The sequence below is a fragment of the Myotis daubentonii genome, chromosome 16 (genome assembly GCF_963259705.1).
Source record: "Myotis daubentonii chromosome 16, mMyoDau2.1, whole genome shotgun sequence".
In the NCBI taxonomy this organism is placed as follows: Eukaryota; Metazoa; Chordata; class Mammalia; order Chiroptera; family Vespertilionidae; genus Myotis; species Myotis daubentonii.
The window spans coordinates 39,699,690-39,725,085 of NC_081855.1; the positions used below are offsets into that span (position 1 = coordinate 39,699,690).

At 42.9% G+C, this 25,396-nt stretch overlaps 1 protein-coding gene and 1 non-coding gene across 2 annotated transcripts in view; both read right to left on the reverse strand.

The window, feature by feature from the left end:
- The window catches only part of PITPNC1 (phosphatidylinositol transfer protein cytoplasmic 1), a 212,696-nt gene extending 192,900 nt beyond the window's left edge, over positions 1–19,796 (reverse strand). Inside the window, exon 1 of the mRNA XM_059670032.1 lies at positions 18,769–19,796. Coding sequence (XP_059526015.1) covers positions 18,769–18,816 — 48 coding nt within the window. The 5' untranslated portion in view covers positions 18,817–19,796. The remainder of the gene's footprint in view (positions 1–18,768) is intronic.
- LOC132219516 (U6 spliceosomal RNA) lies at positions 8,144–8,253 on the reverse strand. Its single transcript, XR_009449507.1, has one exon. It is a non-coding gene; the product is annotated as a U6 spliceosomal RNA (small nuclear RNA).
- Positions 19,797–25,396: the final 5,600 nt, after the last annotated feature.

Below are 25,396 nucleotides of genomic sequence, written 5' to 3' on the forward strand. Positions count from 1 at the left end.
TCTAATGCCATGTGCAGAGAGAGCCTGGGATCCAGGGAGGAGCATATTAAGTGCTAAATGAACTTCTTTCATCCTACTTATTCCCCCCCCCCCCATTGATTTTTAAAGACAATGGGAGAGAGGGTGGGGGGAGGGGAAATTGGTTGCGCCCTGTATACTCCCAACAGGGGTGAGGTGAGGAGGGTAAAGGAGTGTATCCAATCTGCAACCCAGGTCTGGGCCCTTGACCGGGAGGGAATGGAACCTGTGACCTTCTGTGACCCTCTGTGTGCAGGCCAATGCTCTAGCCACTGAGCATACCAGCCAGGGCTCATCCTACTTATTAAGAGGAGCAATGGGTTCATGGGTGTATGGCTTCATACCTATTCAATAGTTAATAAAATCAAAATTTTTAAAGAGTAATTTTTTTCCCATTTTTCAAGCCACAATCAGTACAAAAATTATATCTGAATTTAAATGACCATTAGGTGGTAATCAACCTCAACTAAGCAACCACTATGTGCAAAGCACCATAAAACGAACTGTGGGGAGTTAAAAAAAAAAAAAAGAAAGAAAGGCGGTGACATTCACCTTCCTCCAAGGAGCTCATAATCCAAACCATGAGCAGCCACCAACCAGCTCCCTCACAGAATAATCTCAGCACCAACTATTATTAAGGCACCCATTTCACACAATTAAGCAATTATAATATGAAATATATTTTACTTTAGCAGCTTCAACATTTTATTCTGAAAATCTGTTTCATCTCCCTCTTAGAAATCTGCTTTTAAGGACTCAGATAGAGGTGAAATTAGAGCATGCCTACAAGACTTCCTTTCTCACTGGAAGTAATGTGTTTTTAAAGCCCCAACTTAAATGATATCTTTAGATTATCACACATTCTCATCTAGGCTCTCTTAGTTTCTATTAGAACATTCATATAATGACATCTTGAAGTGCTTTTTTGCAAGATACAGACTAGATAAACACAGAAGCTTTCTAAAAACAATCAAGGTTTCCCTCATGATTTATAATAGCTTTAAGGTAATCTAAAATTGTATCTATGTTCCTAGTTTCACTAAAATATGGCAAATGCAAATAATCTGAACTTGAACACTCTTGTTTTCATTAAGAAGATCAATATTCTTATTTTATATCACAGGTTCTGGGACATATACTCTGAAATGTATTGTTTCAATAAATAATTTAGAAATAGATAGCCATTTTAGGATCAACTGTCTATATTGATACGATTAACTTGCCCAGGAATGACTGTGAGCTGCCCTTTGGCTATAGAAAGCAATGGTGTTGTTGGAGAACACAAGTGGAATTTGTAGCCAAAGAACCCTGGGCTTGACTCAGCTCTGCCATTGACTAACTGCGTAGAGATCCTGTGAGCCTCAATTTCCCTATCTGAAAAATAAAAATAATAGCATGTGCCTTGGAGGATGGCGGCAAGGATGACATGAGATAATTAACACCGAGGTCCTGGAACACTGGAATGTTCCACTAATGTCCGCCCTCTGTGTTTTCCCTTCCTCCGGCAAAGCAAAGCCGTGCTAAGCATACGCCCTCATAGACAAATATATCATTTTAATTAAATGCTTAGACACTACAAACAAGTGGCTTCACCATTTACTAAATTTTCTCCTCCACGTGCTAAAATATAATCTTAGTTAAACTGCTTCAAAAATATCTAATGAAAACCTTATTTTAAAAATTAAAAGTAATGAGGAAGTAGAGCATAATCCATTCTTAAGCTTATTAATATAATTGAAGGCTTCCTTTCTACACCCAAGTGCATACTGGTTTCTGCAACCAAGGTAAGCAGTTACGAGCTATATTCTAGGATTGAGATGTCACTGAAAAGTCACATAAAGACAGAAGGACATGCTAACCACATCTGCCACTCAGCCAAGAGGAGCAGCTAACATGATCAAATAACAGAAGCACGAATCAAAAAGATTTTGTCAAATTGGAAATCAGCAGATGCTACTCATCGCATTTACACTTAAAAGTCCTGTGGTAATGCTTGCTGTTGCTATGAGGCTGCTGTTTTTTGGTAGATTTCATACACACTGGAAAAAGAGACTTAGCAGTGACAGCAGATCTCCTGGATAAGGCCTGACCACCAATGCCGATGATGCTAGAGCATCACCAAAGCATAAGGTGCTGAAGTAAGTTCCATGTTTTCCCTACTGGCCCTCCAATACCTGGGGTCAAATCCCACCCATGCCTGCCTTTGTATGGCCCAAGAGCTACAAATGGTTTTGCATTTTTAAGAGGTTGAAATAAATCAAAATTAGAGTAATATTTTGTGACATGTGAAAATTATATAAATTTCCAATTTCAGTGTTCATAAATTAAAAAATGTATAAGCCTCACCTGAGGATATGTTTTATTGATTTTTAGAGAAAGAAGGGAAAGAGGAAGAAATGTGGATGTACTAGTAAGAGAGAAAAATCCATCAGTTGCCTCCCAAACATACCCCGTTCAGGAATCGAACCGGGAACCCAGGCATGTGCCCTGACCAGGAATGGAACCAGCAACTCTTCCGTGCATAGGACGACACTCACCCAACTGAACCACACTGGCCAGGGCTGTTCAATGTTTTTTAAAGGGCAGTATCAAAGGAGTACCACTGGAATGAGATGGGAATCTGGAAACCATTTATTTCATAAAGTGAATAGTTGGGGGAATTGTGAATATGAAATCATAGAAGATAAAACCAAAGGATGACATGTCTTTAAATATTTAAAGACTCAGCATATGGAAATGGTTGTGTCACTCTAGAGGGAAAAAAGAGGAACGATCATGAAAGTTCTAGGGAGGCAGACATCAACAAAGCATAAGAAAGTGTCTTCTAAACGAAGAGGGCAATCAGAGAAGAGGTCAGACTCAAAAGAGCAAGCACCCTCCCATGCTGGTGGTGCTTAAACTGAATGACAAGATGATCACTATGCAAGATTATTATAGAAAGGATTCTGACAGGGTGTAGGAAGCTGAACTGTTTTAACACTTGGATTCTTTCTATGATTTTATCTAAAAGGAAAAAAAATGATCATAAATAAGTAAAAGCTTAACGACAGGTCATTGGAAAACAATTTCTACTACCACATTCACTAAGGATTATACCTACAAAGAAATACAAATATATGTATATATGTGTATGAATCTATATGTATGTGTACATGGCACATTAAAAAGAGGCCTTCCATTTAAAAAAAGAGTACATCAGCTATAAAAAGAATCACATTAAGAAAAGAAGGGTTATTTTTAGGAAGAGGCTCCAATTACATAAAATGAGGAAAGGATATCCACTGCTAAATAAAATGAGCTAAAGTCTTTCCCTGTGTTACTGCAGGAAATCGGCATGGCACTGCTTAAAAGAAGTAGGAAGTCTATATATAATATGGGAAGGAGAGGACTGTGTTAAAAAAAAAAAAAAAAAAAAAGAGGGCACAGCTGCATGATTTACTTGCACTAGACTTCTTTGCAAAAGAGTTTTACGAACATCACAAAGTACAGCCACCTGTTAAGCTGTTATTTTGGCCTATCTATTTTCAATGTCAATCTTGACACCCAAGCAAGAGACACACCACCATAGCAACATACTAGTAAACATCAGGGTGATGGAAAGTAAAATTTTAAGAAGCAACTCATAGCCCCTGCAGGGCTGGAAATAAATTAATCCATTTTTTACTATAACATAACATTCCCACTCTGCAAACTCAGATCCTCTGGGTATCTATCTTAGAATTCCTTCCCATGAGCCATGTGGAAAGTAGACACTCCAAGTGTACTAGGTGGTCCCCCTAAAATAAAGGGGTTTAAAGTGTGAGACAATGCAGTGGATAGAACGTCGGCCTGGGGACTGAAGGGTCCCGGGTTCGATTCCGGTCAAGGGCACGTACCTGGGTTGCGGGCACATCCCCAGGAGATGTGCGGGAGGCAGCTGATCGATGTTTCTCTCTCATTGATGTTTCTAACTATCTCTCTCCCTTCTTCTCTGTAAAAAATCAATAAAATATATTTTTAAAAAATAAATAAATAAAGTGTGAGACAATGATCATTTTGTGCATAGCTCAGGGAATGCATGTTTACTAGGTATTCATGCAGTACCCACAGATGGGCAATTATCATCACCCCTTACATTTGTAGGCTCCATATCTCATGTGATCAGTCTTCGATGGAGTCAAAAAGAGAAGTAGTTGACAGCTGGGGAAACTGAGGCACAGGAAAATTGAGTCTTCCTAAAACAATTCATGGATTATCACACAGCAAGGATTCAGCCAGTTCTTCTAAGTCAGTGGTTCTCAACCTTCCTAATGCCACGACCCTTTAATACAGTTCCTCATGTTGTGGTGACCCCCAATTTCATTGTTACAAATTGAACATAATTAAAGCATAGAGATTAATCACAAAAACAAACAAAAAAAATCACAAAAACGATATGTAATTATATATGTGTTTTCCGATGGTCTTAGGCGACCCCTGTGAAAGGGTCGTTCGACCCCCAAAGGGGTCGCGACCCACAGGTTGAGAACTGCTGTTCTAAGTCCATGCTCACACTCACTATACTGCACCAGCCCACACCAGAAAACCCAAATAGGACATCACAAGTGATAAAATGCAAAGTGTTTAATTAAATGAAAGGGTAGAGAAAAAAATGAAAGAAAAATAACGTTTGGAAGTAATTATACTTCTTTACAATGATGAAACTCCCTGAGGGAGCTGGGGCAATTACCAGGACTTAAAATGTGACCGCTGTCAGTTTTGGCTGATTTGCAATTCAAAAAGGCCCAATAAGAACAGAAAGAAAGCTGATCTTCCAGCTAGAAGATGAGACACACCCAGAGGGTGTGTCGTGGGGGAGGCATAGGGCGGTGGCGTGCCATCAGGAGTCTGCATCGGGTGAGCGGGTTCCATCCCAGGGCAGGTCTGAGCCCAGAGGTCAGCAACACAGGCCTGGACTCCAATCCAACCCCACAATTCGCTGCCTCTTTTTTACTTTGTTCTGAATTTTTCTGTCTGAGCGACCTGTAAGGCCCTTGGCAGCTTCTTCTCCAGGTCCACAGAAGAGACTGTGCAAAGGCCAGGGGAACACTCAGTGCAGCATTCCGCAGATGACAAAGAGATGACTCTATGATGAACCTTCTGTGAAGCCAGGGATTTGGCTGCTTTTGACCTAAGAACCAGTTCTGAACCTCTTTGAAAAATTGGACGATTTCTGACAGACACAAGCAACATTTTTTTTTTTTTCCCAAAAAGAAACAACTCCTGGAGGAGTTGTGGGCAAAAGGCTGAACACCTACATAAATAATGGCTAATTTTAAATGCACTTGACCTTTTTGGAAGTGTTTTTCTTGAAAAGGCTTAAGGGAATTATTCCATTTGAACAACTAATAGCCTAATTACTATATTTTTAAAAAACAACCACCAAGCTCCTTTTCAGCCAGATCTTGGCAAGAAATCGCTGAAGCACACCCATATCTGCAGCCCCACAAGTCACATTGCTGAAAAAACATAATTACACTCGGCGGTGTCCAAATTCCCATCAGGCACAATCCAAAAGAAGTGAACTATTGAATCCCGAATCTAAAGGTTTTTCATTTTGGACACGGTGCCTCTTAATGAGCAGCAAAAACATAATATAAAAAAATGAACATTCATCATGGCCTTCAATGGTCCAGGGTGTGGGTCTCCCACACACTCGGTACAGTCTGTACCCTACTGATTGAATGTAATTCCAGTGACCCTACTCTCTGCACTTAAGGGAGGGAGGGGATTCAATAACCATATTTCATATCTTTAAACCTGTCTCACTGAACAAAAGAACCATCCATTTTCACAGCATTTTTAAAATATTGATAAACCACTTTTATCCACTGCATCACTTTTATGGAGGCTGAATGACCAGAATGATGGATATGTGTGAAAAGTTATTAAGGGGCCACATTAGTCTTTTCATCCACAGCAGCATCATCATAATTTCAGATCACGGCAAACTCAGCAAAATGTTCTTCATGGAGAACTATGTCACCAGGGCACTACCCATAAGGAACTAACACATTTCAGAAGACATGCCCCTGTTTTCAGAACTACCTGTCCATACAAGCCAGTGATTACGTCTTGTTTTCTCAAACATCTATCCAGTGTTGTTTCTCTGTTTTGTTTAATAGCTAATGACTGGTTTAACAAGGGTTTTGTTTTCTATGACTCTGTATTACAAGGGTCTAATATTTCAGGTGCATTAGAGGTTAAATACACCTGTAACATTGCCCAGACACACTGGAAAATGCTCTCAGACTGGATTGAAATGCAGGACTAACATGTTTCTAGATCCCATTATTTTCTTGGATAGTGCATGGAACAAACTTCTCCTTGACAGTGGCAGGACCATCATCCCATAAAATTGAATGAAATCCAGGTTGTCAGCTAGTGAGTTAAAAACTCTATCTATAGCTGAAACCGGTTTGGCTCAGTGGATAGAGCGTTGGTCTGCGGACTGAAAGGTCCCAGGTTCGATTCCGGTCAAGGGCATGTACCTTGGTTGCAGGCACATCCCTAGTAGGAGGTGTGCAGGAGGCAGCTGATCGATGTTTCTCTCTCATCGATGTTTCTGACTCTCTATTTCTCTCCCTTCCTCTCTGTAAAAAATCAATAAAATATATTAAAAAAAAAAAACTCTATCTATAAACATCACTAAGAAAATTGGAGCCCTGACCGGTTTGGCTCACTGGATAGAGCGTCGGTCTGGGGACTGAAGGGTCCCGGGTTCGATTCCAGTCAAGGGCATGTACCTTAGTTGCAGGCACATCCCTGGTGGGGAGTGTGAAGGAGGCAGCTGATTGATGCTTCTCTCTCATCGATGTTTCTGACTCTCTATCCCTCTCCCTTCCTCTCTGTAAAAAATCAATAAAATATATTTTTAAAAAAAGAAGAAAATTGGACAATGAAAATGTAACGAAATTAAATGACTTAAATTATTTTGTTCTCCTAAGTTAAACATTTATAAAATCCTAAAAGAATAAAATGAAATAAGATTTTAGCCCTGGGTGGATTGGTTGGAGTGTCATCCCATACACCAAAAGGTTGTGAGTTCGATCCCCAATCAGGGCACGTACAGGAGGCAACCAATCAATGTTTCTCTCTCACATAGATGTTCCTCTCTCTCTCTTCCTTCCTCTCCCTTTTAAAATAAAAACATATCTTCGGTTGAGGATTTTTTAAAAAAATATTCCTTAAAAATCTCACATTTAACTACACTTCCTTATTCAGAAAAAGGGTCCAATTAATATCTATTTCCTCCTGGGACAGGAATAAAGCATTATCATTAATCAAATATTCTGTCTTCTATGTTAATAGAAGAACACTTGTCAGTGCCAACCTTGTTTGTTTGAAATGCTTCTAAAATGCCAGGTACTTTTTCCTATCTTAGTATTTTAAACAAAAATGTACTTTTCTGTTAGATGACAAGATAGTATTAGGTACCCCTGAATTTAAATTTTCAAGCACTTCAGTTGTTGCTGCAAAGGTATAGGTCATTATCTGAGTCATCAATGCCACTCAAAATATGGATATGGATCCATCTTGTCATATTCTGCCTTGGAAAGAAAGCAGAACTCAGGAAAAATTCTAGTTAGTTTCCATTAATTTAACTTCTATTGGCTTTATTTCAGGAAATGGTATATGAGTTTAATGATAAATAGAAAGGAGACTTAAAAAAGAAAAACTGAACAGCTACATCAAGTAGTAAATTCATAGAGACAAAGTAAAATGGCAGTTGCTAGGGGTTGGAGGGAGGCAGAATTGAGAATTATTGCTTAATGGGCACAAAGTTCCACTTTTACAAGATGACTTTTAGAGATGGATGGTGGTGATGGCTGCCCCAACAGTGTGAATGTACACTGAACACTATACTTAAAGTTATTATTTTTTTAAAAACTAACCAGAATTTACACATCCAACCAATTAAGTGTGGTCCCTTCAAATAGCTCATTTTAGGTGGTTACATGTTTTTTCCAACACTGCTGACAAAGAGCAAAACATCTCTGCATCTCCACTGTGGAATGAAAGGCAGGTTTGTTTGGGTTTTTCATTGTTCTAAAATTCTCGATCCTGGTAAATGCCTTTTGAGGCTAATATTTTTTTTCTTTAAAAAAAAAATATGGAACGCTTCACAAATTTGCATGTCATCATCCTTGCACAGGGGCCATGCTAATCTTCTCTGTATCGTTCCGATTTTAGTATATGTGCTGCTGAAGCAAGCACGAGGCTAATTTTTAATTTGGAAAAAGAAAAAGTTCCATTTTCAAAAGAAATAATTGTATCAAGTTAAAATTTGTTATGGAAGTCCACATGAGGTGCTAATTTGTGCATGGGCTTAGTAAACTGGCTCTGGGTGAAATGCTAACAAAGGTGAGCCATCTCAGCAGGGAGGGCAAATAAATATAGCGGTGGGCAAAAGCAGGTTCAAGTGTGACTAGTACATTTTGGTCATTTTTCATGCCCTCCACTTTGCTTACCTCCACAGGAAGTTTTAAGTTTTTGACTAAATGTGTCAAAAAATATGGTGTCGCTTTGTCTGTTCCCATCATTATTTTTAGATACTGAGTTTGAGAAAGCTCACAGGTGCTCATCAGCGAACATCTCTGCTGCTGATGTCTATAAAAGCCAAAAGTTTTCACTGCCATTAAAAGGAATAATTTTCAAAATTGTAGAGGTGGTTCTTTTTTTAGAGCATGAACTACAAGTTATTTTCAAAGGAATATGATTCATTTATCAAAGTTAAGCTGAGGAATGTCACTTGGTTTAGTACTTGGGTAAAATTGATCATTCGATGGATAAAACTTGTGGACCACTCTCTCACCTTAACCGGAATACAAGACCTGCCTTCCCCCAACTATTTTCTTTGATAATCCTGAACAAGTTATTTAATCTTTAATACATCACCGCTAGTGCTCCTTCCAGCTTTAGGATTTTAAGGAAGGTAAAACTGGGTAGAGGAAAGAGCATGCCTATGGAGTAGGGACCACCTAGGTAGGAATCCAAGTCTATCACTGATCAGCCATGCAAGCACCCCTGGTCCACATTTGTAAAGTGGGATGATAATATCTCACTCACAGGGCCATTCTGAGGACTAAGTGAAATATGAAGACACTCCACAAGTGTAATTTCTCTCTTTCCCTCCTTTGCACGTGAAATGTGGCTGCTACCAGTCCAAGCATATAAAATAGAAATAAAAATTTAAAACACTTTCCAAACAGTGTTTCATGGAATGCATTGCTGAGGCATATAGTGCTGACTATTTTATTATGTGCATAGAAGCAAGGTTACTGCAAGGCCACACTCAACCAGACCTTGTGACACAGATCTAGCTCCTAAGACAGTCATGGCAAGTAACTTTCACAATTTATGTGAGACATGAAGACAGAGATGGCTCAGATAAGCAAAATGAACAGTGAAACCCTTGGCTTTCGAAGCACTGTTCAGTTCTCCACAATTCTTTCCGGAAGTTTGGGTTCAATACTCATCAACAGGTCATATCACTGTCTCTATAAACTGGCGATACATGTTGGAAACTTTTTGGCCAGAGAATCAAGAGATAAGTGACGCTTTGCCATTTTAGAAATAAGTAAGTAAATCCCACTACAATGTTTAAAACAGACAAAAATATTGCACAGCTTTGGGGAAATACAAACAATCTAGCAAATAAGACCCAGTGCACTTGAAGGTTTCAACAACTTCATTATACAGCAGCTCCCCACCCCCTACCCATAGTTTTACTTTCTGCGGTTTCAGTTACCTGTGGTCAACCAGGTCTGAAAATACTAAGTGGAAAATTTCAGTAATAAGCAATTCGTGTTTTTAGTTGTGTGCCATTCTGAGTAATGTGATGAGATCTGGCAGGGTCCCCCTCTATCCCACCAGGGACGTGAATCATCCCATTGTCCAGCACATCCACACTGTATATGCAACCCACCTACTAGTCCCTGAGTAGCCAACTCATTTATCAGACTGTCACAGCCTCGGAGTCCTTGTGTTTAAGTAAACCTTATTCTACTTAATAATGGTCCCAAAGCATTCATATAACTTCTATTATATATATTGTTATAACTGTTCTATTTTATTATTAGTTATTGATGTTAATCTCTTACTGTGCCTAATTTATATGTTAAACCTTATCATAGGTATGTATAGGTAAAAACATAGTGTATATGGAGTTTTTGGTACTACCTGTGGTTTCAGGCATCAACTAGGGGTCTTGGAACACATCCTGAGGATAAGCCGGGACTACTGTATTAGCATCCAAGTTAGTGGTGAATTCTCATTTTTCTTCTCAATATATTGATTGGTAATTTTTTGGTGTAAAAAATAACCCAAAAAAACTATTGTTCAGAAAACACCTTAATATAGCAAATATAATCAGACCTGAAAGTGTGTGTGTGTGTAGATGACATGAGACAGGGAAGCAGTCTTTGGAGATTAGCTGCTCAAATTAGATGCTTAAAACAACATGACTATAGGTTGTCATCATATTACATGTGTTTGGCCAATCTTCTCTAGGTGATTCATTCTGGGAAAGAAACAACACCCTAAAGATCAGCAGACATAATTCTAGAGGAATTAAAGGATGGTGAGGTTTTTCTCTTTGCTTGGGAGCAACAGGAATTCTAGAAGGTCATGCTTCACCGAAAGGAGCAAAAAAGAAAAAGAAAAGAAGGGAAGAGTCATTGAATAAATTTGCTCAAGAACTTACGTTAGCTACTTGTTCAGATATATGAGTCGGCTTCCACTAAAGTCTACAAAGGAGTTTTAAGAGCAGGCCCCTTTTGTCAGGTTGCTGGGAAATGAAGGAATGAGTCACTTTAATACTTGATGTCAAAATCTTGGTGAGCTCTGGCTTTCTGTTTCTAAACCAACAAACAGCAATGCACAATGTTGCACAGGCAGTCAGCCAGGAAGTGGTGGATGACCCCAGACTCCTTCCTCTGTCACTCCTTCCGCAGCCACCACAGTGGGGCCTGTGCAGTGGGGTTCCCTTCTAGTGATCTGCCATCCTGGGAGATAATGCCCAGCCTAACGGGGCAGGATTCTGCCATCCTAGACTGAGTCTATTGAGACACAGTTTAAATAGCTAGTTAGCTTCCATGACGAGAGGTCTTAAGGCAGAGGATTCAACTCCCCCATAGAACCATCTCTTCCCCAGAAATGTGTATTCTAGGATTTATTCTGCTAACACATTACTTCCCATTTGATGAGTATAGAAAGCAGAGTCATGCACTTGGAGCCATAGCCAGAAAGGTCCCCAGGTGGGGACCTTCATGATGGCCACCAGCCTCTGTCCCCTTGACATAGGGCTGGGGGTTCAGAGGGTTGTGACATGTGTCAGTGGCCTTACTTTGAATAGTTGGGTAACTATTCAAACTGTGATTATTTTTCCCCCCTTAAGTATGAAGTTCTGACCTAAATTGTGGTCATTCTGATCCAATCTGGCAGATTTTTCCCCTCACAGCTGCGTAAGAGAACAACCTCCTTTGGAAAGCAAGACTCAGGACAACCACAGCCATCTCCTTGAGGACAGGTACCGTGTACTCGTAACTCAAATTCCACACTTCTGTCAACGGCTCTCTCTCTCTCAACATAGATTGTCTATTCTGCTGGAAAAAAATCCATAGGCACCTCTTTAAAAACAAAAACAAACAAACAAACAAACAAAAAACAGCTTTAGCCCAGCCCGCATGGCTCAGTGGTTGAGCGTCGACCTACGAACCAGGAAGTCACAGTTCGATTCCTGGTCAGGGCATATACCAGGGTTGCCGGCTCAATCCCCAATGTGAGGCATGTAGGAGGTAGCTGATCAATGATTCTCTGTCATCATTGATGTTTCTATCTCTCTCTTTTCTCCCTTTCCCTTCCTCTCTGAAATAAAATGTAAAACAAAAAATAAACAGCTTTATTGAGATGTATTTTATATACCAACTCAATGGTTTTTAATATATTTACAGAGAGTTGTGTGCAACCATCACCATAATCTACTTTATAATGGCAATGAAACTTTATAATGGCAAGGTCATCCAATGGCCTGTGGACTGTAAGCTCTAGGATAACAAACAAGTAAACAAATAAATAAAACAAGTACTGCTTATGATAGAAATAAGTGCAGAGATAAAGAATAATGGGGAAAAATTATTTTAGATGGAGTGGTCAGGAAAGACGTCCCTGAGGAGGCGACATTTCCACTTATATACCCACAAGTTTTCTGTAAACTTTCAAGTTGTTTTTTTTTTTAAGACTGTTTTATTTTATTGATTTTTAGAGAGAGAAACATCAGTGTGACAGCACAACATGGACCAAATGCCACGTCCCCTACAAGGAACTGAGCTGCAACCCAGGCATGCCCTGACCAGGATTCAACCTGGCAACCTTACAGTGCATCGGACAACACCCAGCCAACTAATCCACACCAGCCAGGGCTAAACTTTCAAGTTTTCACACATGGCAGCAGCAGGGGCTGGGAGCCTGAGAGGGGTCAGCTGCAGGGCCATCATACTGCCCTATTTCCATTGGGTTCCATATAAATGGCACCCCGCAGGTGTGTACCCCTGAGACCCTGTTTGTTTATATGAATTGTTTGTAAGTTTCTGTAAGTTGGAGGATGTGTGGTCTGAAAAATCAAGCTTCCAAGATAATTTTTTCAAACAACTTTACATTTTCCAGATATGATTTGTTTTCCTGTTTTAATACTTATAATACACTTGGAATTTATCTGCCATGTGGCCTACAAAAAAATCTCCACTGGGGAATACCACAAAATTCCTGACTTCAAGCATGAGCCAGGGAGGCCAGGCAGTTAGCAGACTGCAATCTGAAATTCTCTTTTTCTCTCCCAGTGGGCTGAATTTGCTCAAGATATGTAAAAACCTTCCTGACTTCTTACTACAAATCAGCTGATTTCTATATCTGTCTTTTTCTCTGAACAGAGGCAGAAGTGTTCACTGGTTTTCAAAAAGGTTTTCAGAGTTATTTGACCATACGGACCTCCAGGCAACAGAAAGCAGGCGCCCTCACTCAGGTGGCTAAAGCAATGAACCTCAACGGACTTTTCCAGTAATCACTGCCCCTGAAAAACACATTTACTGCCTGTCACCATGCACACACTTTTAAATTTACAACAACTTTGTGAACCCTATATACACACACACACACACACACACACACACACAACACAACACAACACAACACACATACTTTCCTACATGACACCTTACAGAGGTTGGAAGCTGAAAACATCGTTTTTAAAAACTGCTTACAACAAAAAATAGTATTCTCCACTCACCTGAATTGAGAGCCTTTCTGAAATTAAGATGCCTCGCTTTTCTCTGAGTATCAATAATACTCAATTAACCAGACAGGGTTTCTGAGTTGATTTCTGAGAGCTATAGGGACACACTCGAGGTCTTTTTAAATGAAAAACAAGAAGTAATTACCACCCTCTTTTAGCTAGGGTTTTGTTCATAGCAGTGTGCATTTTTTCCAAGGCCCAGAACCTGTTTCATGTGAAGGACATTCACACTCAAATCACAGGGAAAATGCAGGGCGCTTCACACACAAAGTCCATTTCACTTTCCGGCCAGGAGGATGGCATCTGCTCCGTGTTGTCTGATCCATTAGTGGTGAAAGGTTTGCACTTATCCATTAACCCATTCCTCTCCCCAGGTGCCCCTCAGGACCACGAGGGGCTTTGCAAGATAGCTGGGCAGAATGAGGGACATTGTTCCCTGGCTGTGGAACAAGCAAGAGAAGCTACCAGGATGGCCCAGAAATCAAACTCATGACCCTGGCATTGGTTCCTCTCAATAATCTAAGGCGGGGGGAGAAGTGGATATCACAATAGTGCTCATTCTTTTTTGTTGTTGTCATTTATTTTTTTATTTTTTTGTTTTTCTTTTTCTTTTTTGTTATTTTTGTTTCTGCTTTTCTTCTTCTTAAAAAATTAACATTCATTCTTAAAAAACATTTTCAAAATTACAATTATGCCAAAACCGGTTTGGTTCAGTGGATAGAGCGTCGGCCTGTGGACTGAGAGGTCCCAGGTTCGATTCCGGTCAAGGGCATGTACCTGGGTTGCGGGCACATCCCCAGTGGGAGATGTGCAGGAGGCGGCTGATCGATGTTTCTCTCCCATCGATGTTTCTGACTCTCTATCTCTCTCCCTTCCTCTCTGTAAAAAATCAATAAAATATATTTTTTTAAAAATTACAATTATGAGGAATCCTGGGGGAGGTCTATAAGATTAACCCAAGGAGCCTTTATACTCAGGGGTATCACTTTGTACCAAAAATAAACTGTAATGCTGATGGCAAACTTAAAATCTCTTTCCTTAAAAAATTCCTGCCCCAAAATGTTTGCTGATGCAGCCCACAAAATATTTTATTTTTATGTTATTAAACCGGGCATTTTGGCACCTTCATTTAGGTCATTCCAGAGATGGCACCAGCCTGATCCCAAATCTGTTCTCAGAAAAGTCTCTGGGGACCTGGAGAGCCTGGATAAAGTGCACTGGCTCCCTGCCAGGGTGAAGAACAAGATAATATTCTGTCTTTTTAAAAGTTGTTTTTCTGTTCTTTTCTTTCTTCCTTTTTTTGAAGGAAGAAGAATGTTTCTACCTTTCATTGTGCACCAAATCCCTAAAGACCACAAATAAATCCCTAAAAGTACACATATTAATGTTAATGCAATCAGGACAGGAACTGTTAAACACCAGAGCAAGCAATGAAAACGAAAGGATTCCTGCCTTAGATTTTATTAGGATGTGCCTAGCTCTAGGAAAATGCTTATCTTGTTGCTAAGTACCTGTCAGGGAGGAGTGATCTTCAGACTGTGCCCCAAATGTCATGAAGATGACATTTGGAATTAGGATGCTGGGACCAGTGGCAGCACTCAAGGGTTTTCTTGGGGATGGAGGGGTCTTGAACGCCACCATAATCTCCATGGAGCCACGTATCCAAAAGCCACCCCAAATAAGCATACAATCTAAGGAAACTCAGTGGGCTTGTTATACAAAAGTAACTTCAAATGGAACCCCCACCCCCACCCCACCCGCCACCCTCTGGGCAGCTGACCACCCTTAAATATCCTAAATACACATGGTCAAAGTCTCTAACCCACCTCCCACTAAACACTATGCCTGTTTTGCATATCATGCTTAGGGATAATATTTCCTTCCAACAAGGAAGCTCAGAGGAGAGAAACGGGAGAACCCCTATCCAATAGTAAAACAGCTTTGCACCAGAAATCAGAAGGCCTGGGTTCTTGCCTAGACCCTGCCCTTAGCTATGAGATGGGCAACTAACTAAACCTTCTGCAACTCTATTCTCTACAAAGCAAGATGGTTCAACTATAGGTCATCTCGAATAGCCCTTCCAAATCTAAAATTCCAGAATCTACATTGCCAACTGTTTCAAATGAAGTCAATGACAACTACCTCTTTATGACCAACTATCAGCCCCCAGGGCCCTTTGCTGAGCAGAACTTTCCAAAGGGCTTATATTTAGTTCAGAGACAATGACGTTGAACATAAATGAGGAGACGATTCCAATGAATTCTTTTAATTAAAATTAATCCATGGGATGTTACTTCTTATAATTCATTATTCTGAAATTAATGTCTAAATTAGAACAAAACACCAACACTCTGTCTAGACTGTAATTCAGCTTTCTTCTCTTTATCTCCCAGAGCTGTTCTTTCCTGGAACTATGGAACATTTTATAAGGCTAGAGAAATAGTAGAAACAGTACTCTCTTGAACAATTCAAGAGGTTTTGATTTTTCATTTAGTTGATAGTGCTGACTTTATCTGTTTTCAAGAAAAGTGTTTTGCTTTTGCTGGAGTAAATATGAGTGTCAGGCAAAGAGCAGAATAAGGAAAAACAAACTTTTTTTTTTTTTACCGTGGCTCTGGTTCTGGCTTGGCTATTAACTAGCTGTGTGGCTTGGTGTGCATTACTAAGTCATTCTGAATCTCAGTTTACTCATCTGCAAAATGTAGATAACAACACACTAGTCCACCTTACTCTCCCCTTAGTAAGGAGTTAAATGGATGCTGGGGGCCGGGGGGGCGAGGGGGGGGAGCAGACACAGTGTTGGTTCTAGAAAATGACTCTCCAAGACAAAGCATTTGCCTCATTTTAAAAGATATGGACACTGCTACTAATGAACGGTGGTGGTTAAACAGAAATAAGTCCCAGAAGTTCTATAGGCCCATGAATCTGGCCTAAAGCAAGTCAAGAGTTGAAACAAGCCCTGACGGGTTTGGCTCAGTGGATAAAGCGTCAGCCTGCAGACTCAAGGGTCCCAAGTTTGATTCCGGTCAAGGGCATGTACCTGGGTTGTGGGCACATACCCAGTAGGGAGTGTGCAAGGAGGCAGCTGATCGATGTTTCTCTCTCATCGATGTTTCTAACTCTCTGTCCCTCTCCCTTCCTCTCTGTAAAAATCAATAAAATATATTTTTTTAAAAAGAGAGTTGAAACGAAAGTTAGGTAGGTTCCAAAGGTCTACCTAAACTGATGATAACTGTCTTCTCTGAAGACATTAAGTTGCTCCCCAATATTCAATGTTCAGGTTGGTAGGGCACAGTGCAAAGGGGAATCATGGTAACTGTGGGGTTTACTACCAGTCAGACTCTAGGGGTCCAGTCTCTGGCAAGATGGGCCTAGCCTCCCCATCCATCATCCGATTTGGTGCGCCTGAATCCTTACTGTTTGAAACCTCTATCAATCCAAAATGACCCCCTCCGTCTCTGACAAAATAGAAACCTACTTCAGAATATGACCTTACAGAAACTGAATCATGCGTTAGTCCAAATGAATCATATATTAATTAAGTTATAATTATACATGGTGTTACAAGTAGAATCTGATTTCATTTGCCAATTAAGGAAGGAAGGGCCTCCATCTATACCACTCAAATGTGATTACTTTATAGGGAGGTGGTGGGTATTCAAGTCCAAAAAAAAAAACCAGTGGGGAAAGGAGCTGTGCCTGCCTGTTCAAGAAAGCCTGAGAAAGGACCAACCAGAATAAAGAGATTTTGCAGGTAATAGAGAAGATTCTAGAACTAGTTATTTTCTTAACCAGCACCTGTATTTTGGGGGCATTTCATGAAATACTAACATGGCCCCTAGTGTCCAAATTCTGATCAATAAATAAAGTCATAGGAGGAGATCTCGCAGAACACCCCTCCCCCCCAAGCTGAACCTCCAGCTTCCCTGCCCAAGGACTGAGAAGATCTCACCTTTTCTAGAAATACTCGAGTTTCATTCATTTGCCTCCCTCACTCTCCAGAGAACTATGTGTTGCTTCACCACTTTATTTACACAGTCAGGATGCACGACCCAAAACTACCCCACATGGTCTCCATCCTTCAAGACCTTGCTCAAATGCTATCTCTCAAATACCAACAAAGTACAACGTTCCACTGATCATTCGGGTGCAGGCTGATCCTCTCTCTGGCAGCCAGCGTCCCCAGCATGCCTTTTGTAAACTCAGAGCTACTTTGATCTTGCCTTGCAAGGTAAGTGGGTCTTCCCTTACCACTTGCTCCAGAGGACAAATAAAGGCAGACCCTTGGGAGCATAGCCACGTTTGGGGTTAATTATCTTTTTCTATCCCAACGTAACTAGTCCCTTCCACAAAATAGTGGCTCAATAACACTTGATAGATAGATTAAGGGCCCTATATTTAAATATAAATACGGTTGGGGTCGCTGATTTCGTTTGTGTGGCCATGCCAAACCACACCAGTGAGTTTCAAATTGCCCTGACAGGCTTCATGCTCCCTCGCCGTCCCCAGGGCAGGCGCTAAGCAACTGTGAGATCACCAAAAAGGTCGGGAGCGGAGCGGGAATAAAGGGAAGCTGGGGCCTGAATAATTCTGAGTCATCATTTCCTGAATGCGAAGCTGAGCAGCGTGGAGGACGACCCCCGCCGCTCACCCGCACTGCCGGGACCCAACCCCGGCCGGACGCGCTCCCACGTGCTGGAGCGCCCTCCTGTGGCCGTGCCGCAGCACCCGCCACGCGCGGCTCGCTCGCAGACCACGCTCCCCGCGGCTGAAGAAACAAGAGACGCAGAAAGTTTCCGAGCCTGGCGGTTTGCGAAAGGTCGAAGCCAGGTCAAGGAACCTGGTTGCGAGGGCGTGGCGGGAGCAGCGCCGGGCGGGTGGCCACCGCAAGATGTCTGGACCCGGACGGACCCCCACCCTCAAAGGGCTCCGAATTGTCCCCCAGCAGGGCTTGGGGCCTCCAGATCTAGAGGAACCTGGACCTTCCGGCAAAGGGCGGGAGGGGAGTCTGAGCCCATGCCAGAATGGGATGACCCCCCCACACACCCCCAGTTTACCAGCGCGCGCGTGGGGCTGTTGGGTGTGCTTTATTCATTTTCTTATTGGAGAAAGGGGGCGCACCGACTTCCTTTGGCGCATTCTGATTCCCAGTAATGTGGACCTAGGTGCCCCTAGAAGGGCCCACCTGGAGTCCACCGCCCCACCCAAGGCCGCCCTCCCCCGCTGGGGTGACAAGTGGAAACAGGAGTTCCCCTTCCTCCCTCCCTCCAGCCTTCTGGTTTGGGAGGTAATGTTCCACCAGGTTTCCTTGCCACCCATAGAGGACTCGACGGCCGGGAGGCGGCCACGGGGTACACAGCGTCCCGGGGGGGGGGGGGGCGGGAAGTGGCGGGGGGGGGGGGGACGAGAGCGGGCGCGGCAAGGCCGGGCGCGGCGCTTACCTCGTCCACGGTGAGCGGCATGCAGATCCGGTACTCCTTGAGCAGCATGGTCCTGCCGGCCGTGGACCACCAGAGCAGGAAGCGGGGGGTGGCCCCCAGAACAACAAGGCTGCCTCCCAGGCGCAGGGCAGGAGCCCGGAGCCCCGCGCTCGGAGCCGGCGGGAGAAACAGCCCCGGCGGTGCACTCAGCTCCTGGCTTCCTCCTCGCCACCCGAGAGCATGTCAAGGTTTGGGTCCGGGTGTTCGCGGCTCCCCCGCCCCCTTCCTCACCGAGGTCGGTTCTCCCGGAACGCGGTGTTGCGAAGTCAGGGAGGGAGGGAGCCCCGCTGGAAACCACTCGGATCCGCAGCTCAAGGCGATAGGAGCGGCCGTCAGATCAGGACATGCCCGGTGGCGGCGAGGGAGGGGGGGGGGAGATTTCCAAAAATTAAAACGAATGCACAAAAGTCACCCGCTGGATACGCCTCTGGAAACCAGTCGTGAACCTAGCGACCCCCTTCTCCGGCCGTGCCGCCCAATGCTAATTCACCAGAAACTCATTGCAGGAATTCATCTGGAGATGCTGACTTTCCAGACAAAGGCTCGATGGGCTCCTCTCCCCAGGCGGTAAACAAGATTTCCTGCTCTTTTGAGGGCCGGTCCCCGAGGCGCTCTGGAGCTCGCTGGGGTAGAAAAGGGAAGCCGCCGCCGCTGGGCTCAGCCGGGTTGAGGCCCCGGGTTCCTCCAACCTCGGCTCGCGCTGCGAGAGGCGGGCGAGAGCAAGCTGGCGCCTTCCGCACGCGTCCCCTCCCCCGAGTCCCCCGGCTCCCCGAGCGCCGTGCGTGCCCGCGAGTTTGCAGCCACCTCGCCAGAGCCGGAGAGTCCGCGCGGAGCTGCAGTGTGCCTCGGGCCCGGGAGGTGGGTGCGGGAGGAGCCAGCGCCAGCAAGGCTGACATCAGCAGCGGCCGCGGCGGGGAGCCCCATCCGGCCAATGGGGATATGGCAAAGAATGTGGAGGATTTAAACAAAACAGCATGTCTCTCCCGGGCTGCTGCCAGACAACCGGGCTGCCCCGGAGCCCAGCCCAGCCCAGCCCAGCCGGCGCTGGGGGGAATCACAGAAGGGGGCTTCCCTAGACTCCTTTACCCTTTGAATCTGTTCTCCAATGTGCCCCGAGAGCCACTCTGGGAAACTAATGGTTCCAAGGAACAGACGTGCTCTATGACCTTTGGCAAAGGTCTTTACAAATACCCACCACAAATATTTTCACTTTGGTCCAGTACGCAAGTCCAGTGCTGGCGAGGCCATGGGATTTGAGAGCATTGAGAACAAACCCTTGCCTGGTTTCCTAAGTGGTTTCAGAAAAGGAATCCTGGGAAACTGGGGAGTGCAACAGTATAAATGAAAGTGAAGTATAAACACAAAGACACAAGTAGAGAAAAGGTGATAGGGACACAGCCTTTTACCTCCCCTGCCCTGCTCTGGAGTCTGCCTGCAGGCTTCCAGAGCAGCAAGAATAGGTTTTCGTGTCAGCACTCCTAAGTTCGAAGAGTCACAGTGAAATGTCAGTGAAAATGCCTGGAGTGTTGGTATTCCGTCCATATTAAACATCCCTCATTTTAACCACAAGAGGCACATTCTTCAGTCACTCAGGAAGCTGCATGTAACTGCTGAAGCCTGTTTTTCATTTGTCTGGTATTTTTAAGCTTGTTTTTCTGAAGAGTCGCAGGATGAAAAATGCATTAGTTGCCTCTGTGCAGAATAACCTGCATCATCTTTTCTCTGAAAAATATTCATGATCTAAAGTCCTGCAGCTACTCATAGAGATTGGGTGGCAATACAGATGGCCTCAATATTATAGTATTTTAAATTGTAATGAATAATTATCTGGTATAACAATGGTGGGCGGTGGCAAAAATCATCCAGATGGCGGGAGAGAATTTATAACTGTGTGAACGTGATACAAAGCTTGATAGAAAAATGACACCCTAAATCCAGCTTATATTTTAGTGAAACCACTTTTCTAGATAAATGTTTCCCAAGAGTTGGCTCAGAAATATTCACAGCAACTAATTAAAGCTAAACCCAAATTCCTCGAGGTGGAAAATCTAAATCTGACACTGTAGTGTTGAATAATAACACATTGAAAGCCTGTGATACAGAAAGCAGCTCAAGCTGTTTTTCTTTTTTCTACTTCTAACTTGAAAACAAGTGTAGTGGCTTTGCTTCTGGCACCTACTAATCTACCCAGAGGCAGTGAGAAAACATAAGGCTGGCCACACAGACACATGCACACAGGACATCAGAATATGTGGGTGTATTCCTGACTTCCTAGATGTTTCCTGACATTGATTCTGTAACTGGGTATTTTACAGATGAATATTGTGGTTGAGGAACTACTTCTCTGAGTATTCCAAACTGCAAATCAGATGACTATGCCTCTCCCTTTACCCTTTTTATAAGCTTTCTCCACTGAACTCCTCCTTTTCACCCAGCCCATCCGCATGCCTGGTCCCATTAATCTTGTTCAAACACAGCTTTGAATCCAGTGATTCTCTATGGCAGTGGTTCTCAACCTTCCTAATGCCGCGACCCTTTAATACAGTTCCTCATGTTGGGGTGACCCCCAATTTCATTGTTACAAATTGAACATAATTAAAGCATAGTGATTAATCACAAAAACAATATGTAATTATATATGTGTTTTCCAATGGTCTTAGGCGACCCCTGTGAAAGGGTCGTTCGACCCCCAAAGGGGTTGCGACCCACAGGTTGAGAACTGCTGAGGCCTATTGAGCAAGTTCTAATTTCTTGGCAGAGGATCTGAATCCACCTTTCCCACAATAGCCAGTCACACTTGCCCTGAGACAAATCTGTTACCTAGAGACGCCTCCACTTCCCTTTGAATTTTCTGTTCCTGCCATTGCCTTCATAGAGGATCCCGCACCCCGCCTCCCCACTGCCACATTTCAGCATGGCATTGACAATCTGTGTTTTTGGAAAGTGATTCTGATGATAACATATTGGGTTAGGACCAAAGGATACTAGAGGCAGGTTATTACATTATTCTAATACCATAGGAGAGATATGGGAAAGACCCGAAATAAAGAATAAAGAAAAGAGGATGAATTTAAAAGATTTGGTTTGGCTCAGTGGATAGAGCATGGGCCTGTGGACTGAAGGGTCCGGGTTCAATTCCAGTCCAGGGCACATGCCCAAGTTGTCGACTCAATCCCCGGTAGGGGGCGTGCAAGAGGCAGCCAATCAACGATTCTCTCTCATCATTGATGTTTCTCTCTCTCTCTCCCTCTCCCTTCCTCTCTGAATTCAATTAAAAAATATATATTTTTTAAAAGATTTGGAAAAGACTTGGAGATGGATTGGTTTTCACTACAACAGCGCTTGGGGGAAGGGAGGGCAAAGAGAGAGCTTATTCATTCATAACATATTTACACAAAGGGAAGAGAGCACCATCTACTGGCCAGGATACATTTTAACAAATGTTTTAAGTCCCTTTAGTCAGTAAGTCTGGCAAGGAGAATTTTATCTTTCTTTTCAACCAATGGAGTCCCCACAATATCTATTTCCAAAGAGCCTTGAAGGTGTTGAAATCATTATTGTGGATGGTATAAAGTTCTATAAACAACATATAATCTCATACAACCTACAGCTAATGATCACATATTAAAAAATAGGGGTGGGCGCCAAGGGCAAAAAAGAGGAATGAAGAGTAAAGTTACCAGTGAGGAATAATATGACCAAAAGGGAAAGAATATTAACTCAAGCAAATCTGTGAGGCACTTGGAAAAGAATATTAGCTCAAGCACATCTGTGAGGCACTTTTTCTCAGATGAAGGACAACGTATAAAGGCAGGGGCTCGAGATGGGAGGAGGTACACAATCATTTCAACACCCTGATGCACGCTACTCAATTGAAACCTCTTCTCAGTTTGTGTGAAAAAAACTATAAGGTCCCACCCACCACTGTAAGTAGCATTAGAAAGAAGAGTGTACCAACAGTCTTTATGACTATTCAAATCATGTTTTATTCCTGGTATTTCTTTTTTTTTTCTGGTATTTCTTAAGTAAAATAAATGGTTCTTCTGGTTTCCTCTTTCCTACTCATTACACCAGTACTTAAGGTCCATTGAAAGTCCTGTCTCCTACACAGAGCCATTTTAGATAACTCTTTACCTTTCTAGACAATCCAAAACACTTATTTGAACTATTCTTTTATTATTATTTCATAGAGGAAGGGAGAGATAGAAACATCAATGATGAGAGAGAACCACTGATAGGCTGCCTCCTGTTTGCCCCACACTGGGGACCTAGCCCACAACCCAGGCATGCACCTCCACCAGGAATTAGGAATTGAACTGCGATCTCCTGGTTCATAGGTCGATGTTCAACTATTGCGCCATGCTGGCCGGGTTGCATGGCCTTTATATATAAATTGTCTTATACAGCCCTAGCTGGCTTGGCTCAGTGGATAGAGTGTCAGCCTGCGGACTGAAGAGTCCCGGGTTCAATTCTGATCAAGGGCATATGCCTAGGTTGCAGGCTCGATCCCCAGTAGGGGTGTGTAGGAAGCAGCCAATCAATGATTCACTCTCATCATTGATATTTCTATCTCCTCCCTTCCTCTCTGAAATCAATAAAAATATATTAAAAATTGTCTTATACTGCCGGGGTCCAACCCCAGCAGGTCCAGGGGTCCCCAAAGGTGTGGACGGAGTCGGCGAAGAAGGAATGACACGGAGACAGCGTTCAGTTGATCAGCAGCCTAGCCAGGATCTCTAGCCCGGATCTCCAGCCAAGTTCTGGTCTGGATCTCCAGAGAGGTTCTGCTGGTTCTCCAGCCAGGTTCTGTAGCCATGTTCCCTCGCTAGGTTCTCCAGCCAGGTTCTGTCTGAGATCTCCAGCCAGGTTCGGTCACCAGGTTCTAGTCAGGTTCTCTTGCCATATTTCTGTAGTCAGGTTCAGTCCAGGATCTTTTGCCATGTTCTCTCCAGCGAAGTTCTTCTGTCTGTAGGTTCTGTGTAGGTTCTGTCTTCTGAGTTCTGACTTCTAAGTTCTGTGTGTTGCTGTCTTGTTACATCTGTATTTATACCAGTTGATTCAATCCTATCAATCTCTATTACAAAGGTTAGGGCATTTCTTATCTCCATTCCAGGGAGTAAAGATTATGTAGCTTAAGCATGATTGTTCATAGTTAAAGTGATTAATTACCCGCCTGGCACTTAGTTGAGGGGTTTTATTCCCTCCCTAACTTCAGGGGAAAATCCCTACCTGGGGATTCAACCTTTCTCGGAGAGGTGACCTTGGTTAAAACACAGCGCCAAGAAGGTGAGCAAACATATTAAGAACCGTATGCCATATATGCCAGGTCCCTTGAAACAGCAAGGATGGACCGGCTCCCGGCATTATACAGTAGTGACTTTTATATATAAAATGTCATATACAGTATTGTGTTTCATCTGTAATCCAACTCCCCAACATGCTGGTAAGCTTACAGAGGAGACGGGCAGGGCCTATCTGTGTCATCTGGAAAATGTAGCCTTGTGTGAGGGATACTCTAAGTACCCAATAAATGTCTGTTGGATGTATGCATTTATTAGTTTAGGGTTCTCAATCTCAGCATGATTGACATTTGACGCCAGATAATTCCTTGTTGTGGAAGTCATTACAGGATTTTTAGCATCCCTGGTCTTTACCCACTAAATATACAGCAACTCCTCCCCCTCCACACACATACATATACACAAACACAATCCCCAAAACAGTGCTGAGTATGGAGGGGGATCTTCTGCAATGAAGAACCACTGTATCAGTGTAACATTCATTAACCTCATCTAAATGTTTAGCTACTCCAAGAAGCAGCTGTTGGAGAGACTGACTTTCAACTAGTCAAAATCAAGGTTAAGGAGAAAAGGAATAAAACACATGACAGTGATGTAAAGATGTCACTTTGTTATTCCCATGCTCTGCATTAATATGACCAAAATAGCCCTTGATAAAGGACTTGACCTTAACTTTGATTATTTGGTTAAAGTAATGTCTGCCAAGTTTTCCATTGTAGTTACAATTTTTCCCTTTCCATACTTCATGCTTCAGAAGAGAGTCATTAAGTGCAGCCCACACTCAAGGGAGCTCCATCTCCTTGAGGGAAGAGGATCTACATATTCAACATGGAATTCTGCAAGATTTGTCCCTCCTCCCTCATGTATTTATTCAGTTATTTTGTTATATTAGTGTGGACTGTGCATATTTATTTTATACTTGAGGAATAAGTCTACATTACATTAACTTTGTTGCTCAGATTGCTCTAGCTTTGGCCATGGGTTGCTCCTGCTGTTTGGTTCCTATGTCCTTTTTTAAAAAAAAAAAATATTTTTTTTTATTGCTTTCAGAGAGGAAGAGAGAGGGAGAAAGAGATAGAAACATCAATGAGAGAGAATCACTGATTGGTTGCTTCCTGTGTGCCCCCTACTGGAAATCAAACGCGCACCCAGGCATGTGCCCTTGACCGGAATCGAATCTGGGACCCTTCAGTCCCCAGGCCAATGCTCTACCCACTGAGCCAAACCAGCTAGGGCTCCGGTGTCCTTTTGCCATGCCCCCCTTTTTAAGAGCAACTTTTGAAGATCAA